Here is a 19,806-nt window from a genome sequence, read left to right as displayed (position 1 = left end):
CGGGTCTTCTTGCGAATTAGATAGCACAACTGTCGAAGAGGCAACGTCTCGGGAATTTTAGCGACTGGTTGTCTTTCTGCTTCTTTATTTTTTTCCTCCGATGTCATTTCTTGTATGCAAGTTTCGGCGCTTGCAGTGGTGATTGCCTGGTACTACAGCGTTTATAAGGAAGTTAAGCCTTCAGACGAGAATAATGCTCATTCAAAAGAGGCATTTGTGTCGTATATTTTTCATTCTACTGCTCTCGTGTTCTTCAATGCATTGTTCGATTCGCGGAAACGCCGTTTATAAGAGAAAAAAATATCATCGCGATATGCTGGAAAGTAAACACAGGGCGCTCGTAGTAATCTTCTAGCTTTTGTTTTATCTTCTCCTCTGCATGTCGAGACGCCCTAATTATTGTTTAATATTTTCTGTGTCAGTCTGAGTAGATACGTGGCAGCTTGAACGTGGACCTATAATTTTCCTTCTTCTGAATGAATAACGAGATGGAACGAAGAGCTAGGCTATTGTTAATTAAGACAGTATGAAGTCATACGATGGTTACGGTTCTCGCTGCTCACCGGAAAGACGTGGGTTCGACGTCGGCCGCCGGCAGTCGCATTGCGAGGGTTTGAAATGCAATAACACCCGTGTACTCAGATTTAGGTGCATGATCGAGCTCCGCTACGGTGGTCTAGTGGTTATGGCGCTCTACTGCTGAACAGAAAGTCGCGGGATCGAATCCCGGCCGCGGCGGCTGCATTTTCGATGGAGGCGAAAATGTTTGAGGCCCGTGTACTTAGATTTAGGTGCGCGTTAAAGGACCCCAGGTGGTCGAAACTTCCCGAGCGCTCCACAACGGTGTGCGTTGTAATAATGTCGTGGTTTTGGAGCGTAGAACCGTACAAATGATTATATAATGAAGCCAAGAGAGAGAGAGAGAGAGAGAAATGTAGCGCGGAAAGGCAGGGAGATTAACCAGAAAGCATATCTCGTTTGCTACCCTGCACTGGAGAAGGGTAAGGGGAGACAGAAAATAAGAAGGAGAGGAATGGGATAGGGAGGGGGGGAAGCGCGCGCGCACACACACACACACACACACACACACACACACACACACACACACACACACACACACACACACAAGCCAACGAAATCACAAAACTGTGCTGAGTGTGCCCCGCCGCAGCGCAATTGCCAGTGCAGCGCATGCGCAATGTAGACACTGTGGCTTTGGCACGAGAGAGAGATAGTTTTCCTAGACCACGTTGATTCCCCTTACACTGATTTCTACGCTGTAATTAAGACGATAACTAATTTCGCGTATCATTTATCTTGACATCATTATTTGTTGGCTTCGTAACGTTCTCTTTAAAAACAATGACGAATTTCTGTTGTCGCTTTGCTATCATTACTTTTTTCACCCATTCATCATTAGCTCAGCTCTATTCGAGTTGGGCTGTAACCTTTTACAACGCCGGCTGTGAACAAGGGTAGGCAAATCGCACGATATATTTTCCCCTTTGTACTTGAAAGGGTGTAGAACGGTTTCTTTGGTTACGTTCTAAAGATGATTAGATGTGCACTCACTTTTGCCCTTGCTTTGCTGATACGCCAGCTTCCTGCGCACGATGCGCAATGATGTTCTATGATGGATAAGCAAGTACAAGGGCAACAGCAATTATTGGTTAGATGGTGACCTCCAGATATCAATGGCTCGATCATGTTTGCTGTGTTCTCTAATCGTTCGCAGCAGCGCGCCTCCCGGGAGACGGGTTTGCTCGTGTCCTGTACGGCGATAAGACTAGAATTAGAAAGAACAAAGTGCGCCTAGTAAACATTATGGCTGGGGCGATCAATTTCGCGTTATTATTGGCTCCCATAGGACACTGAGTCAGGAAGCAGAGCGCTGACTGTTTGGTACCGGTTTTGATACGTGTAGCGGTGTCGTTGCTGCGCTACGACTTCCAACTCTGCGCCACTACGTTCTCTATCCTGTAGGGAATATCTTTAGGAGGGTCGCAATCTCTGCTGGCTATCTTCTTTGATACCACGACTGTTGAACGCGCAGCGATCCTGTTGTGTCTTACGTATGTGATTTGTCGTTTTTACGCAGACCCATCGCACAAGCTCCTCCGCAATTGTCGCCATTTGCGGGCGTCCCGGGACAGTACGGCGTGAGTCGCCCCATGCTCGCCGCGGATGACCGGCCCCAGGCCAGCGCTGCCGGCCATCTTGGCCGCCAGAGGGCGAGATCCACACATGGCCCTGCTGAAAGCCGCGGCGCGAAAGGTGACATCTTTCTTTCTTCTTTACTGAAATTAAAAAAAATAATAAATGAAGGAGCTGTCGTCATTTCTTGGCGACGGCTACCCCTTTCGGCTTGGTTGTTAGGATAAAAATGTTTTCGAAAATGAAGAAAGCAAAAAATGTATATATACATATATACAGTTCTGCATTTGGCGAGTTCATATGCTCTCGTTTCAACACAGCACAAATACGAGCATGGTTCCCATTTTCAATATAGTTCGCTCAATACTGATCACAAATGTTAGTGTCTTGAAAAAAAAAGTTGAAGCACTTTCAGTGCTTTCGAATTTACCCGTGGTTGCCTTGGACCTTTTATATTTGCTCGATATGGCTACAAGCACAGTAATTTCTTTCGTTCTTTTTTTTTTCTAGCCCTCTATTTATATATCCCCTTTTACATTACTCCCTTTTTTTTTGCTCTGCGTTGAGCGCGTTTGTGCATAAATTTCCGTTCTTATCTTTTCGAATGGATGTAAAATTCGTGGACACCAATGATCACCGGATTATAGCGACGCTCGTAATAATCCAAACAGCATAATCTTCACTAAAAGGGTCGCAAAATTTCCAGATGCTCTCATGTTGTCGGAATCGCTTGCGAGAAGAGATTAAAAATTAAATGTCTTCTTTGTACGTGCGTCAACACACGCGCACCACCCGCAGGCTTGCTAGCTTTTTATGCTGGCGTTACGGCTTTCACTATGCTAGGCAACCCGGCTGCATAATCACAACCTGACTAAACACGTAAGGGAAGCGAGAGAAACTGGATCGCGTTATGTTCTAAAGAGGGTCAAAATTTTTAAAGGATTAAAAACGCTATCAGCGCATTTGCTTGCTTCCCTAATACGCCGGACGCTTAGTGCCACCATGCTTTTTTTTTGTTGACACACTGTTCGAGGACTTGTGAGCAAAATTAGAGCGCGAAAAATAAAAGTTGAATCAACTCTTTCTCAAAATTTTGTCTGCAAGCCAAAATGCGAAGAATCCGCTGATGTATAGAGCATCGCATAACCCTCAAGAGTCGCTAAGTGTGCAGCTGAGCAAGCAGGTAACGGTTACTTCATGCGTGAAAATGCGTGCTAGGAGACTCTAAAGCGCAGACAAATATGCTGTGCTATAAATTTCAACTACTTTTTGCTACTACAACCGCTTTTACTTTCAGATGCTTTAACAAGAACGCTTTTACGGTCCGAGTATTACAAAGAAAACGCTCGGTTAAATTCTTCGTATCTACACTTAGAGTTCGCCGCGCAGGTTAAGAAACAGGGATCACTTTTTGTAGCGTTAGCTACACTTGCCTAGCCGGAGCCGATTTTGCGTGGATCCTCATGAGCCGTGCTGCGCATGCGCGAGGATCAGTGTTGTCACACAGCTGGCTCACCAGAGCCGGTATCTCAAGCGCTCTCCGCCACCGCCGCGCCCTGCTCGCCGCTGCTGGTCTGCGCATTCCAGAGGAGCGACGTCGTAGCCATGACAGACACACTGGCGCCCGCGCGCGCGCAGCTATTCGCCTTCGCTGTGCAGTCGCCGTCTGACACTGCGCTGGAGCCGCTTGATAGCGCCTCTGACTGGCGTTTGCAGGTGGGTAACGCCAGTGGAGAAGGAGTGCGCAAATGCTGCTCAACGGCACAGAAGAGCCGAGAAGCTTATCTCATCGGATCCCGAAGTAGTTGCCTGGCAATTAGCGGTTCAGCGTACGAAGAATGAACTGAAACTGAAACTGAGAAGAAGGCTAATAATCCTAGACAATCTGGGAAGCTAAGAATAATGAACTGAACCTTTGCTAACGCTACGTATATCCGGGCATAGCCGAGCTAAGCCACTGCACATTTTTTTACTTGTCTGCGTGCCTTGCCCTTCTTATTATTGAGATAGCATTGCAGTGAAACAGTCCTGCATCAGATCGGTTCTAGGACACCAAGTAGCACGTACAATGGAAATGTTTCGTTCGTCATTTTTTCAACGAAAGAACGAGCAAGGATGTTCATTGTTTTACAGATTAATGCAGATCAGTACGTCAGAAACTCTTCCTAAAATGGAGCTCGAACGGAAGCAGTGCCAAGCACGAAGTCCTTTAAACAGATTGCGAGAAAATGTGACAGTGGATTCAACGTGCCATTTCGGAAACTGAATAGAAGCGCAGATGTATTCACAGCCGAAATAAAAATAAGACAGGAGAAGCATAGACTGGAATAAATCCATACGAACTGCCGTGCGTGTGCACAAATTAACCTAACGAGCCAGGTAAGAAGGCCAAAGCTAGCGCAGAGGCTCGTTATCATCTGAAGTGCCGTATGAAACTGAACGGGAAGAAGTTTCTCGCTCCGCATCACCTTCTGTATTATCTTTCCTGCTGCTTCATGGTCCTCTTAAATTGTTCCGAAACAAGTAACGAAGAAAAGAATTGCGCAACTTTGCAGCTATTCATCCTCACAGCGTGCCCAGCTGTACGTCCCTTTGTCATTTCGCACGCAGAAAACTTCGTTAAGGCGTACAAAAAGGGATTGCACATGTGGAGCCATAAGTGCGCGTAGAGAAAACCTTAAATCAAAAACAGAAAACGCACGATCAATGAGTAACGTGCAGGGATCGCTGAGATTCTCCGTTCGGCACGAAAAAAACCATATCGTCGCGACAAAGAACGAAGCCCAAAAGCGTACGAAATAGAAGCGCGCCCTTACTGAAAGCAGCAGTTGTGGATGGCTCGCACAAGGCCCCCCGAGCGAGGCTTTGCAAACACATGCTCGCGCTTTTGCACGCGCAGGGTGTTGGGCGTTGTGCCCCCAAATTAAAACACAAGCTGACGCGTCCTCTTATCTCTTTTGTTCACACTTTCTTATGCTGGGCTTCTATTCTTCTGCTTGTTGAAATGAAGCCGCCTCCTCCCTATTTTTTCCCCTCTAACAATGCGGTTCGTGATTGCGTTGCGTGACGGCGAGCGCTGCCTCGTTCTTCACGGAATCAGTTTTCTTTTTTTACGTCATGAGAAGTTTTCTTCTTTCCTGCAACGGTCGCTACTTTTTGTTCCCGCTTTGTTTGCACGGGGACAATGAACTTAGAAGGAGAAGCAAGCCGAGTTCTCTAATAGATTTTCTTCCTCTCCTATCTTTTATGGGCGTGCATTTCGCGCTGGCTTCGTTTGATTTCACTTACGTCATATCTTCTTCTTCATTTTTCTGGGTGTACTAAAGGGAGACAGAGGGATCATAGAGCTTATTATAATGAGAGCGTATTAGTAGTTTCACGTTCTGGTAATTTCAACTACGTCAAACCTAACGCGTCGTTGTCTAATGTAGAGTTGATATCGTTGCCTCATTGGAGGTTAAGTCTTTATTACAAACATAACTTCTACTGCTGTATATTCTAGTTAGACATCGATTTATTTAGTTTACCTTGCCTTCGAGTGGCAGTTTTCATCAGCCACTACTTTTCATCACTCCTTTTAAACTTCTTTTCTTTTATCGACATTGTTTTCAGAGTGGAACGCTGCTCTGATTTAGAGCAAACGAAGAGAATGAAGTAATAAAAATCTGATTTTTGTGGTCGACTAGGTGAGGTTAGGTACACTGGAATATTTTAACTCGGCGTTTGATTCTTTTTAGAAGTGTTCTTTAGTCCATCAACATGTCGACCTTATCTTTCACCGTATAACTCACACAAAAGCTGTGTCATTTTTTTTTTCATGTGACAACTGCACACTCGCATTTTTCTTATTTCTTTCAGCTGGTTCGACTTTGCGATTGCATTATATCTGTCATCTTATTAATATCGACGCAACACGATAAGAAATTGTGCAAAAAAAATATTTTATCTGTTGCCCTGGATAAGTAATCGACTTATGAGCGCTGCGCCAGTTTTAGGCAGCAACTAAACGACGCTGCATGCAGATGTTTCCCCGATGAAGCCTGCTTTAAATCATTGATTTCGTTAATCCTTAAAATGCAAAGTTAGAACTATTTTATACAACAAGCGCGCTTCGAAACGATCAGTCGAAAATGCCTGTGAACAGCCGCTGAGGAGAGGGACGCGCGCTCAGTGCTATTTTTCGAATATCAGGATTTTAAGCACGCGAACATACAAACTTTATACCCGTGAACATACAAAAGTATTCGCCGTTGCATTTAAAAACGTTAATGGGGAAAATAACACTTGCCGGTCAACAGGTGACGGCTCAGCTGATCAGAAATTTTCCGCTTGTATTGTGGGCGTATAATGCATGACAGCTTTCGTAAGAAATAGCCTACACAGCCTTGCACACAAGAATAGTGACGTACACAAAGATACAGTGGCACACGCTCACAAATGCTGCAGTTACAGCTGTACAAATTAACCCAGAAGGAATTTGCTCCTTTCGTTATGAATGACTTAAGTTACACAAATAAATACACTTTGATTCAATTAAGTACAACGACTCAACGTCAACATCAGGCTCCAATTCAAGAGCGCACGCCCGCACGCCCACACGCGCGCGCTTACACGCACACATGCCCACACGCACGCACACCCGCACACGCACACGCACACGCGCACACACACACGCACGGAGACATACGCGCACGCACACACACAGTGCCAAAGCCCGATGCTCTAAACGCAACGGCACAGGCGCATGGCTCACCAGGTGGAATTGAACACCTTTACGAATGTGCCGCGTATTACACATATGACTAAAAGTCCAACAGATGCTCCAGTCTCAAAGCTTTTGTTTGCAGTGCATTTTATTGAACATAGACTAAGCAGCAGGCTGTAAATATGCCGTAATATACCAAGAGCAGATAGTTCTAGCTGTGGTTACGTAGCGTTTGCTGCAATTTCAGAAAAGTTGCACTTTTTTTTTTCCTGACTTAGTTCAGGACAATTGAAAGTGGAACCATAATGGGGCTTGCTCGAACAAAATAGATAGGACTGCGCGATGTCTGGGACGGAGTCGCCGCTTCTGCGAAGCAGTAATGTTCGAACCAGTGGCGGCAGTATTGATGACACGCCAGACCGGCTTCGATGGAATCTATTTCGAAGAAACTGCAGCAAAAAATAAACTCGTTGCCAACAGCCATTTCTCGAACTCACCCGTTTCTTCGGCACGCTTCTGTTGGTATAGGATAAATTGGATTCTGTCCGTTGACTAAGGTCGTTAAAAAAACACCGTAATTGTGGGCGGAATGGAACTAAACCTGAAGCAATGTTTTTTTTTTTTTCTTCCACTGCCATGGTGCCTTCTCACGGACATTTTTCAGGCTGCAAGCTATTGCTGCGGGCAATGCGCTTCGAATGAACGGGATCACTGCCTTTGATGTCACTGCGCAGTATTTATTTTATCGCCGGCTATATAACAATTGCTCGAATGGGAGCAAACTTGACGCAAGAAAAACGACGACAAAAATGGCAGGCCCTCTTTTCTAGTGTTTTTCCGCAGAGAGACGATTATAAAGAACATGAAAGGAAAATGTGAGAAAATGAGGAAGAAATACATACGAATATCTCAATACAGTAGAGTGCTGTTTTAAAAAGAATATTTTACTACTACTACTACTACTACTACTACTACTACTACTACTACTACTACTACTACTACTACTACTACTACTACTACTACTACTACTACTACTACTACTACTACTACTACTACTACTACTACTACTACTACTGCTGCTGCTGCTACTACTACTACTACTACTACTACTACTACTACTACTACTACTACTACTACTACTACTACTACTACTGCTGCTGCTGCTGCTGCTACTACTACTACTACTACTACTACTACTACTACTACTACTACTACTACTACTACTACTACTACTACTACCGCCACCACCACCACCACCACCACCACCACCACCACCACCACCATTACCATTACCATTACCAGTAGCACCACCACCACCACCACTACCTACTATCACCGCTGAATCTTTCTTTTCTCCTGAGTGTAAAGTTGGCTTTGTCGCACAAACACTCTGCACGCAGTGGTGCACCCTTTACAGGAGATGAAGTAGTACTGGTGAATTTAATGTCCCGCCATTTCTCGCTCGCAAGAGTTCGAGTGGTCAAAAAGTCTACGAGGAAAAAGGGCTTGATTCACCACGCCCAATAAAGTTATTCGCCTCGAGATCTTTGAGTGGCGCTCTCTCGCGTGTGACGTCAGCAGAGAGACTCGGGTGCAGCTCTGCGCGTGTGCTTTGCTACGTAAAGGCTGCTCGACGTTCCTGGCCAGCCTGTCTTACTCGTGTTATTGAAATATTAGTGGGCAAGTTCATAAAACAATTTGCAGCGAATGTTCAAGCAAAATGCTCCGTGAAATCGAGTGGAGTGGACGTCAGAAGCCCGTTTAGTGTCGACTGCTTCTGGTGTCGTCTGCTTGCCATCAATGTGTACATCTGCATGTAAGGCACGGACTTCTTGTCATGACTGTTCCATGACTGTACATGGTGCACTCATAATGACTTGCCTGACCGTTTTCGAACACTGACCGAAGCGTTTCGGCTTCCGTGTAAGCTTTTTAGCACAATGCTTGCATGCAGCGTGCTGTATGTGTTCTGTTGCCAAACCTGCTCCGTCTGTTCAATTCCGTTGTTCAAAGCTTTAAGCATATGACGAAAGACGTGTGATGTCATTCAGATAAATTAAGTGGTCGTCACAGGCAGCAACGTTTGAGTAGATCGAAGTTTTCAGCAGCTGCTCGGAAGCGCGTCGTAAGTACTTAAAACTTAGACAAGACAATAAGAAAGTTGAAAACACGAGGGAAAAAAGAGGATGCACGACGATGGTATGAAATATTGACAGGTTTTCCGGCGTTCTTTTATGCAACATATCTTCATTCCTACTTCAATAAATCGACGTTTTCTGGCTAGTTCACAGTCGTCTGAATCTACGCTGGCCAGAATTAGTGTAATCATACTAAGGTACATGACTACAAAGCTTTCTTATCGAAAAGTCGTAATATGATGTATTTGGAACAAATTAGTGTTAACCACTGTCAACGGCCGAGTCCTTATAGAGCGTGGGGCGATCATTGTACGAAATAATACTCAGTCATGTTACAGCGCGGTAAAAAAATAGGAACAAACGGACAAATGGGCCAAAGATATGGTGGGAAAGAGCTCTCTTTCTCTCTTTTTTTTTTTTTGAGCGGGGGGGGGGGGGGGGCAGTTCGCCGATTTTTCCTACTTTTTACCAAGCTGTACTACCGGCGTCAAATGAAACGCTAACAGCGGAGCGCGTGGCCCAAGCACTAGCAAAGGTATAGTGCGCGCCGTCCAGTCACCATCATTGACAGGCGCGTACATCCGGTTAGACAGCACAGCGCGATCGAAAGCGTGAATGTGGCGCACGAGCGGCAGGCCACATAAGCGTGTCTATCTCTAATCACGATAGTGCGAACTGCACCACGCAGCTTGGGTATCATTCGGCGCCGATAGTATACGTGTAACAAGTTTTAACGTGCAATACAAACTCGCCCAATCTACGCTAGTTGTCCGCAATAAACCGCTTGTCGGTGAACTTAACAACCTCATTTTCTTGGCAAACGTTTTGTATACACAAGTCCCCATGACAGATTTGTGAGCGAAGCGTTAATTTTCGTTCAAGGGCTGTCATACAATGCTAAGTTTTGCGAAACCCCCTTCCCATATTTTTTTTCATTCTGCGTGTACATACATACACGCACACATACATACGCACGTACTAACATATATAAAGGGTGCTTGAACCCACCCCCGAAAAAAGTTTCTGGCTACGCCCCTGTACATGAATAAATAAATTCCTCACCGTTAGCACGAACGGTTCTGCTGAAACGAGGGCTCGTAGAGAATAGAACGCCTTCCGCAGAACGACTCTGTGTCATTCGCGCGTGGTCAAGCGTAAATGATAAAGACCTCAAAGGCATTCGCATTATTTCTACCGGCTGCGTTTTACCCTCTGTTTTGTTTCTTCGGTAAGAAACACATCCCACGCGTGCATTCTGCAAGGCGCTTCCCTGAAGAAATCAGGGTTCGTGCCTCTAGAAACTCTCGCGCTGCTTTGAGCAAAGTGAACGTGCTTTGGTTCAAAAGTTTTATTCCTTTTACTTTTATTTTGAACCGTTCTTTCTCGCTCCTCGCAACTGCATGCCGCATATGCATGAAGGGTCAAATCTGGCGACACTGCGATTAAAAAAAGACAGTCTGCTTTCATCCCTTTTTCTCGACGAAGAAGCGAAAAAAAAAGGTATTTTTCAAGGAGGCTGCGGCGTCTCGCTCGCGGAACTCGTCTTCTGCATCGTCACTGGAGCGTGAGGTACGCTTTCTACAAGAGTATTTGTGTCACTATCACTACTTCGGGTCACACACACCGCTATCCTTATTTCGTTGTTCTTTTTTTTTCTGTCTTTTTACCGCCGTATGTATGTACTCTAATTTTTTTACGTGGTTCAGTTGTTGCAAGAACCTTCATCTTATTTTCCGCCTGATCGTATTTGAGCCGTGTTGCTTCAAAATTGCTGAGCATTTTTTATTCGTGCTTTTCGCTCTTCTTTAGCTTGATCTCGGTTATCCTCTGATTTGTGTGGTATTTGCTACGGCAGCTTTCTTTCAGCATCTTCTGTAGTTGAGAAGTTTGTAACCGCTAGACCGTAACCACTACACCACCGCCGCGGGTAGGTAACATTGTTCGGAACATCGCAGGCAAACATAAGCAACAACAGCAGAACTACATAATCGATGACACTGCCTCAATCAAGCTGTAAGGAACATAATTGTAAGCTACAGCCGTCACGATTCGCTTAAATTTTCTAACATTACGCCGCAAACAACATAAGTTTTATGGAAACAAACGGAAGTGGCACGCTGCATTTATTACAAGTAACTTGCATTGCGAGCATTTTTAATTTTATTTCACACGTTTTACGTGCTTCAGGGCTTCAGCGATTGTTAATTGGCAGCGTCCTCGCAAAGCCGAACCCACCCGTAATTTCCAGCTTATGTATAACTAATATCTCGTTCACGAAACCAGGTCGTTTTCAAAGCTCTGCTAGTTTTAAATCGTGTAGTTTTAAGAAATTTACTCCTCTGTTCGTTACGTTTATTCATACAGTGGGGACCCTTGCAAACCAAATTCCCACTGAATGTTTCCTTTGCTTAAAGGGCCCCTCACCAGGTTTGACAATTTTGAGCTAACGAGCGCAATGCATACACTGGGCGTTCACCATCACTCCTGCCAAAATTTGCAACGCTACGCGCCGCGGAAATGGGTCAAATTTCATGGTGAACGCTGCTTGCCCTTCCTCTCGCGGGCGCGCGCTTTAGAGAATGAGGGGATGACGTACATGAGAAAATGGCCCTACGTAGATGGTAGCGCTGTGACGTCGCTCCTCTACGTAGACGACTGTGCTCTGACGTCGCCAACAGTAGCACGTGACACTGCGATAATTATTTGACACGACATGTGTAGTTTGTGTAATTTGTTGCTTGAATAGATTAATAAAACTTGAGAGAAATTATGAGACACACAAAGGAAATATGTGCGTCTTTTTCATTTTTTTTTCGTGAATTGCAGTGAGATGCGGGGCTAACGTGCCTCCCTTTCGCATGAGTTCGTGTCGCCGCGGTTAGCGCATCGAGCAGACGCCAGCCCTGGAAACGAAAGTAATGTTCTGGCGCGTTCGAGCACTCATTATGCTCATTTATTCTACCGCGTCCAAGTAAACGTTAATGCGACACTGGCTCATGATACCGCCACTCTCGTGCCCGTAAAAATGTCTCAACTTTCATGCCCGTCCCGCAGAAACAGGCAGTACACCACAGAGAACGCCGACAAAACGCCCACGGCTGCTACATAAAAAAACAATAAAAGTAGCGGCCGTGCAACGCCGCTCGCGTGCTCGGGCTGGCTTGGGCACGTCACGCGCACGTGACCATTCATGCGCATGACGTGTTCATTCGTATGTGTCAAGTGAAGAGGGCAGGGAAGGGATTTGGCTTGCTAAGGCTACACGGGGCGAGTGGCAAGGGTTTGAAACTCGCCTCCTCGCATCATGGTGTCGCGCCGCTACAAATTATTGTTTTTCTCAGCTCGTAATGAACCGATTCCAAAAATTCTTGCGGCATACTGCTCTTCATTCGGCACACAACAACTTCCAGCGTCTAACTAAAATTTGCTATGTGGCCTGGTGAGGGGCCCTTTAACGAAAATTCTTTATAGGGCACAGAAATGGGAATAGTCTCATAGCGTCGGAAGCTGTCTATGCGTTCCGTTAGCTTTCTGTATAGGTAAGAAAAAATGAAAAATAAAAAACAAAGCAGGAAAGCAAGGCTAATACTGATTGGAGTTCTGCAACGTACGAATCTATTGGTTATGAATGTGTCTGCAACTTACGAGAAGGTTCTGCTGTACAAAGAGGTACTTCGCGTGATCCTCTTAGTTTGCTCTGAACTGCTGCATACGGCGAAAGGGAGCAGAATCCCAGTCAGTGTTCTCTGCAGCGCCTTCTGTGACACTTCTCATGTGCTATCAGCTATTTGATGTCAGTCTTTTACATTAAGTAATCTCCATTTTACATTTTGGTGTATAGTGCGTTAGTCACTCTTTTGACACAGCAGTAAACACCAGCACTTTTTTTGTAATATGTTATTGGTTATTTGATAAATTCACGTAGCAGGTGACGCATAGAGTTCATTATTTTATGCAACACCACTTTGAAAAAAATTTGAACACTACATCAATGATCGTAGTTACAGTGCCTTGCTGAGTATACATGTCATGCGCTGTGTAAGTGTGCGTTTGATGTGTCGCACTCATGTCTTTGCGTGCACTCTCAGTAAAAAGAAAGGGGGGGGGGAGGTGCGCAGCGCGTAATTACGTAAATTGAAAGGATTTTCTTCTTCCTAGAAGCGTTCGCGACGTGATTTCCTCAAAACGGCGTGACCCGAAGATAGCATCGAGAGCCAAAATGAACGGGGATTTTCTGCGTGAATATTGCAAAAGAAAACCGCTCAGCACGCAATCTTTTCCCGCGCCTAAGTATGTAGACGCGGTTCTCGAAGCATCGCGGCAGCGAGGTTGTCTTTGACGGATGAGAAAACGTCGGGTCTGGGTAGATCTCTCCAGAGAGATTCCCCTCGGCGTGGTTGGTGTGTGCGGCTGACTTCCTTCATTCTTTCTTGAAAAAAAAAAAGCCACGCGGCGCGCCCTCGTCAATCAATGCTGAGCTTCTCGAGGCGCATTCTCTGCACTTCTCTACCCTTTGTTCACGTGACGTCGTATACTTGAATACAGCTTTGGAACATATTTTTGCGTGAAAGACGAAGAAGGTGTATGCGGTGTCGTCAAGTTCTGACTTTTTGGCATTCGTAGTTTCTTCGTGTTTTTTCACTTTCTTGTTTTAATATATTTTGTTCCACATCTCATTTTTAGACAGCACTACAATCTCTTTCTGGTGTCAGAGAGCGTAACAGATTCATACAGAACGGATGCTCCCTTTTCCTAAACAATCTGCTGTTATTCTATCTATATTTTGTGATTTCTTACTCCTTTATAAAGGTTTTCCCTCGATCGCATTGTTTTTTGCCTTGCTTTTCTTTTCTTTTTATAAGCGAAACTCAGGTGAATTGATGAATGCGCCTAGGACCATTCCCCACCGGCTTTTAAACGTTATAGCCTGCTGTTTTCTTATGGCATGACGAACGTCTGGCGCAACTTTGAGTTCGAGTTTATTTCACCACAATCTGTCACGTCATTTACATTTCTGACACGTATATAACACAAAAAGGGACAAACTGTGGTGCGCAATCACGAATTGCAACGACATCATGAAACATGTCTTCTCACAACTCTATTCTATTGGTGGTAAAAGAAAGACTTTGCATACCACTTTAGACCGACTGTGCGATAGAACGTTCACGAATAGAACTAAGAATGCTGGTATGATGAACTCGACCGTCATCCACATACTGCTGCGAATTTTACAGACTAGTGGAGTTTGGGACCGCGTTAGATTTTGCGTATAACTCTCTTGTATTTGCCCATATAATTTCTTGTATTCCTTGTATTCTTTTTTTCTCCACGCTTCCTTTTCCAACGCTCTGGGATAACAAACCGTGCCAACCTCGTAACATCACTGCGTTTCCTGATCTTCCTCTATCTTGACGAAATAGCTGTCTCATTACGAGAGTAATAACGTAAAATTTATTATTTTTAAGAGAGCACCAATCAGCGGTTAAATCGTCAGGAGCTTCACAGCTTGCAGTTCATTGCAGGGAATGTTGCTGCTATCCTGTTTTATGTGATGCCTAAATAATTTTTCGAAGCAGCAATAGGCTAAGCCGAGAGATGATTGAAGCATTTCATATAAGAAAAAGAGGGTATCAGTGTCTCAGCGAACCTTCAGTTTTGTTGCACGAGAAGGAGTTTGTTTTCCTTGATAGCTTTCCGCGATATAGTTTATCGCCATTTTAACCATAATTGTCTTGTCGCGCATGCGTCGATCACTTGTTTGTTGCATTTATCTCGTTTCTTGTTCAATAAATCTTTTAGTTGTGAGTAAGCGCTTGTCCTATTGTCTTCCCTTTTTGTATTCGTCTGCGTGCGCTTAGATAAGTTAAACTACGTAATAAAAGAGATAGCCTCGTAGGAAATCACGCGTACTGCGCAGAAAGGGGAGGATAGGGGTGGAGTGTATCGCAAACGTGATGCGGATTCGAAGGCGCAAGTCTACTTGGAGGAGTGATTGTTGCTTGTAGATGCCCTCACAGCGGACGTAACGCTTGAGAATCAACAACCACTTGCCAAATCGCAATCGTACTTTAATGGGAGCCGCGTTTCCGCGGGATAAAATGTCAGCGTAACCTGGCCGAGAAAAATGACTGCACAGCGTATGCAGACAAGCGTGTACCTCGTTACATTAGGTAGCAATTCTGGCGTTTCGTTTTCGGCACATATGGAGACTCGCTGTGTTAATACACAAAAGCCCTCCTGGCGTTCCTTCCTATTTTTTCCTTCGTTTTTAGTCTTGCGCCGCATATCCTTCGCACACTGTGCGCCAAACAGCCCAACGCAGAACACCACTAAGACGGAAAACAGTGGCATAAGCGCGGAGAACGACAACCGTATGTTTCCATTTACCGCCCGGAACACCCGCTGCTTGGAAGCGGGTTATTACGCTATACATCTGGAGAGACTGAGTGCTGCACTCGACGTTGCAAACTCAGCTACTCTTCCCTCGTCTCTTCTTGCGTTGTGTATACTACATAGTTTTTATGCGAACGTACGCTGACTCTTCACTACCACGCAGTGTGTTCGTGCGTGTTTACATGCGCATGTGTGCTTGCGTGTGCGTGCGTATGCCATGTAATTTTGTTTCTCGCACGGCTCTTTTAATCCCGCACATCACGATAAATACTAGACAGAGAACGATGCCTCGCTTTATCCTCTTCACTCCCAAGAAGGAAATTCAAGGTCAATTTATTTCAAATATCTTTATTTTGCTCTTGAGAGTACAAGAAACCGGGAAAAAATTTATTTCGGATGAACAATGAAAAAAAGTGGCGAAATTAAATTAATTTTACGAATTAAACTTAATTGCGTAAAATTTATTTCATTAAGGTCTTCAGCTGTTATCTGCAATTTACAACACAGATTATGCATAAAAATTGATTATAACTTCATTGGAGACCCTTCAGTATTGCTGTCACACATACCGGATAAAAACAAACCACGGAAAAACTTGCGAGGACGAAAAAGTTGACGTTTGCTGGGAAACGCCATTTTCAAACCCCCTAACTGTAATTATTGTAATCAAGCGGAAACAATAGAGCACTACTTCACAGAATGTCGAAGATACCAAAACATAAGGCAAAGACTTCTAAAACCTCCTTTTCAAAAACTTGGCCTTGAGCTTTCCACATCGGCATTACTCTCCCTGGGGGCGTCGGCACTAGGGCAATGCAACAGGGGCATATATGATGCCATATTCATTTATATTAAAGAAACAAAGAGACTGCCATGTTAATATTATAAGTAGAAATATATCTTTTCATTCCCTTACTTAAATTTCTGTAATTGCTTATTTATTTAATTCTATTATTTAACAATCGTTTAATTAACATTTCGCCGTGCGTCACAGATTCTTGGCATGGAGGGCCAACTCGATGAACTTTAGTAAAGTAATGCTCTCCACGCGAGAAATTCAAGTTCAAACGTAAAGAATATTTGCTTCAGAATTAGCTTGCTTGCTTGAAGCAATGGCCCCAAATGGGGTCACTTGGACTGAAGAGGTTATAGACTGTGTTTGAAATGTTACAGAATACGGCTATGTCTGGCTTACGACTAGCACTTTAAATACCTGGAAGAACGTGAACATTTGGGCTTGCCATAAACTTGTCATGCATCCCACTTTCAGCAGCACATATTTTCCTGTCATGAAGTGTTCCCTTTATTTCTTGTCCTCTTGTTTTTTGTTTTTTTTTGACACCGAAGCTGTTCTAGCTAAGCGTAAAATGTCGTGACCCAAAATTATCATCATCATGAATCGGCACGTGCCCTCTTCGTCCTCTAATTCTTCTTCGTCTACTTCTTCGCTCCCAGCACACGTGCGCCGATTTGTCAAGCGTATAGCGATGAGAAGCACAAATCGAAGGAGAGGTGTGAGGGTGAGGAGGAGGGCGAAGAAAGAAAGAGAGAAAGAAACAGAGAGACAGAAAGAAAGAAATGTATAAAGAGAAAATCTTGAGAAAAAAAAACACCTCATGAGGCGGCGGGATTCGAACCGGTGTACCCGTGATCCGAAGGCGACCGTTTTCCACTAGGCTATCCAGGCACGCTGACAGAACATAGCATAGCATCAGGTTTAGTTAGTTATTAGCAGCGAGTGGGAGATCAGACGTTGTCACGATACTTGTGTAGTATCGTGTAACAAGGGGGTAGAAAAGGTAGGAAATGGTGAGGAGGGGAGATGTGAGGGCGAGAAGGAGGGGAGAGAGAGCAAAGCATGGCATATAAATAATAAGGGAGAGGAAGAGATGTAGAAAGAGAGAGAGAGATAATCACAGAAAGAGAAAGTAGGAAATAAAGAGAGATATAAAAGGTAGAGAGAGCGAGGAAGCAAGATAGAAAGAAAGAAATAGAAATAAACAGAGTAAAAAAAAGATAGAAAAAACAGAGAGAAGAAGAAGAAATAGAGAGAGAGAGAGAGAGAGAAAGAAAGAGAAAACTAAAGAGAAACAAAAAAAGGCCGTCCAGCTCTGTAAAGAAATATAGATAAATAGGTTGCCCAGCGAGCGGCGAAGGGCCCGTGCTTCGCAGTGCCAAGCTTTGCGCGTCCTAGTGCAAACTTCCAGAATTCTTTTGTTCTACAGCATATGCAAATCAGTGTGGTATGCTGGTTGTACTGCGGGCCTAACCCTTCACTCTCTGCTTGCCTTCTGAAGCAGCGCCTCGGCAATACCTGCGGAGGGTAATTATCAATAAACGAGCGCACCTTCTAGTCTTCATAACGATCGTTGTGTGAGGTGTACTAAAATACGGTGGCGCTCTAGTTAGGATGGTCTTCTGTTCGGACGAGGCTTAACGATCTTGAATAGGCTGCTCCCTTGACGCCGTCAGGAATGTGACGCTTTGATCTTACACGCGGGCGCCTCTGCTTGCTTTCTCTGTTTACCTGTGAGCCTTGAGATCAAGCCAGCACGAATTTGCGTGCGACACTGGCTCTTAATGAAGAACAATGCCGATCAAAAGAAACGACATGCCACGGCGTTGTGTGTAGCGCTGTGTGCTCTCGCTCCACTGTTTCCTCGTGCATCTTTGGTGTTACTTGCATTACCAGTACGAAGTCATCCGGGCCGCCGCCGTTTTAGGCCAATCAGGTTTAGTTAGGTATTAGCAACGAGTGGGAGATCAGACGTTGTCACAAGACGTAGGAATAACAGCAGTTAAGGTGCGACGAGCAAGATAGCACGTGGAAGTTATCTGTAAATAAACCAGCCGCGTAAACTCAGTTAGGTTGTAGTCAAAGCCTAAATGCACGTATCACCGTAGATTTGGATAACCTTGTGTTTGTTGTAGTCAACTATACTGGAATCACAATGCACATGCGCCAGAATACATGCCTGTCTTCTGTGTTTTTTTTTCTGCGGCTATTTTTGTAATATTACTGCGGTAGCAGATACACCAGCGCTCGAGGAGGGTTTCGCCCACTGCCTCGATGAACATGATGTTTGCATTACTGCGCGTACACGGTATCAAAGAGCATTCTTCGGCCCACGCGTCCGTTTAGCCAAGGTTTTTGTTGAGAGCTATTCCTGCACACCAAAAAAAGAAAAAAAGACTGAGATAGAAACGCAAGCGAAAGTAAACATAAAACTTAAGCCTGTAAAGCCGGCCAAGACCGAACTAAAACCGTGACAGACAGAAATATCTTATAGCTGTTTAAGGCACGATTGTGCGTTTTCTGACTCCCACTAGAGAATCATTTATATGAACAGCTCTAACACTTCTTTTGAAGCAGTAGAGCTGGTCTCCTTCGGGCTCTTCAAATCTTTGACAATCACACAAACTCGAGACCAACCGAGAGTTATTTATCCAGCATGTGTCCATTTGGGTCCTGTTCTACGTAAAAAGCATGACGATAACTTCTTCCTCGAACATTTCACCATTGTTATCATTGCTCTGAAACACACGCACGCACGCACACGCACACACACGCACGCACACGCGCACGCACGCACACACACACACACACACACACACACACACACACACACACACACACACACACACACACACACACACACACACACACACACACACACACACACACACACACACACACACACACACACACACACACACACACACACACACACACACACACCCCCCCACACACACACACACACACACACACACACACACACACACACACACACACACACACACACACAGATGAGCTGAAAAAATAATTATCTCAGAAGACAATGTGCTCGCGTGGTTTTGTGAACACATGGATGAAACGATATGTTTGAGCTTTTCTGGTAACGCAAACCGTGGGCATTTGTTGCAAAAAAAGAATCTATGTTTGATAGTGAAATGTTGGTTTTCCTAAACAAATTTCTTTAAAAAATAGTAACCACCTCTCGCGACCATGTGGATACGTTTTCAATACCAATATCATATTGTGCTATCTACCTCACCTTAATTTCTTGGGTGTTCCTGTAAAAAAGAGGTGATAAGTAATGGCTCCTTAACAGAAACTTTATTCTCGGTCCCATATAGTCCTATGAAAGAATAAAAACAGAAAGCTAATGAAAATACAAGCAATAAAAAGGGAGCAGCAAGACGAAGTAGTTGATCCAAGCGAGTGTTACAATGTGATGTATACACAGCGGCGCATTCTCGGCGAAATGGCGGGCACCGTTCGCCGGGCAGGAATTCTGAACGACGATGACGCCGCGTCGAGATACTCCAACAGGATGAAAATAGCTTTAGCGGTTCGCGAAACAGCGATGCGCATCTTCCCCGAGATAGCTTGATGTGTTTACTGAGAGCCGA

At 44.6% G+C, this 19,806-nt stretch overlaps 1 protein-coding gene across 1 annotated transcript in view; it reads left to right on the top strand.

Moving 5' to 3' along the window:
• The first annotated feature begins 2,098 nt into the window (after nt 1–2,098).
• The window catches only part of LOC119396698 (suppressor of lurcher protein 1-like), a 259,810-nt gene continuing 242,102 nt past the window's right edge, over nt 2,099–19,806 (top strand). The window contains 1 exon segment of the mRNA XM_037664005.2: nt 2,099–2,274. Coding sequence (XP_037519933.1) covers nt 2,185–2,274 — 90 coding nt within the window. The 5' untranslated portion in view covers nt 2,099–2,184.

The sequence above is a fragment of the Rhipicephalus sanguineus genome, chromosome 6 (assembly GCF_013339695.2).
Source record: "Rhipicephalus sanguineus isolate Rsan-2018 chromosome 6, BIME_Rsan_1.4, whole genome shotgun sequence".
NCBI classification, from domain to species: domain Eukaryota; kingdom Metazoa; phylum Arthropoda; class Arachnida; order Ixodida; family Ixodidae; genus Rhipicephalus; species Rhipicephalus sanguineus.
Note: the sequence above shows the minus strand (reverse complement) of the source record. Positions and strands in the feature narration are given on the sequence as shown.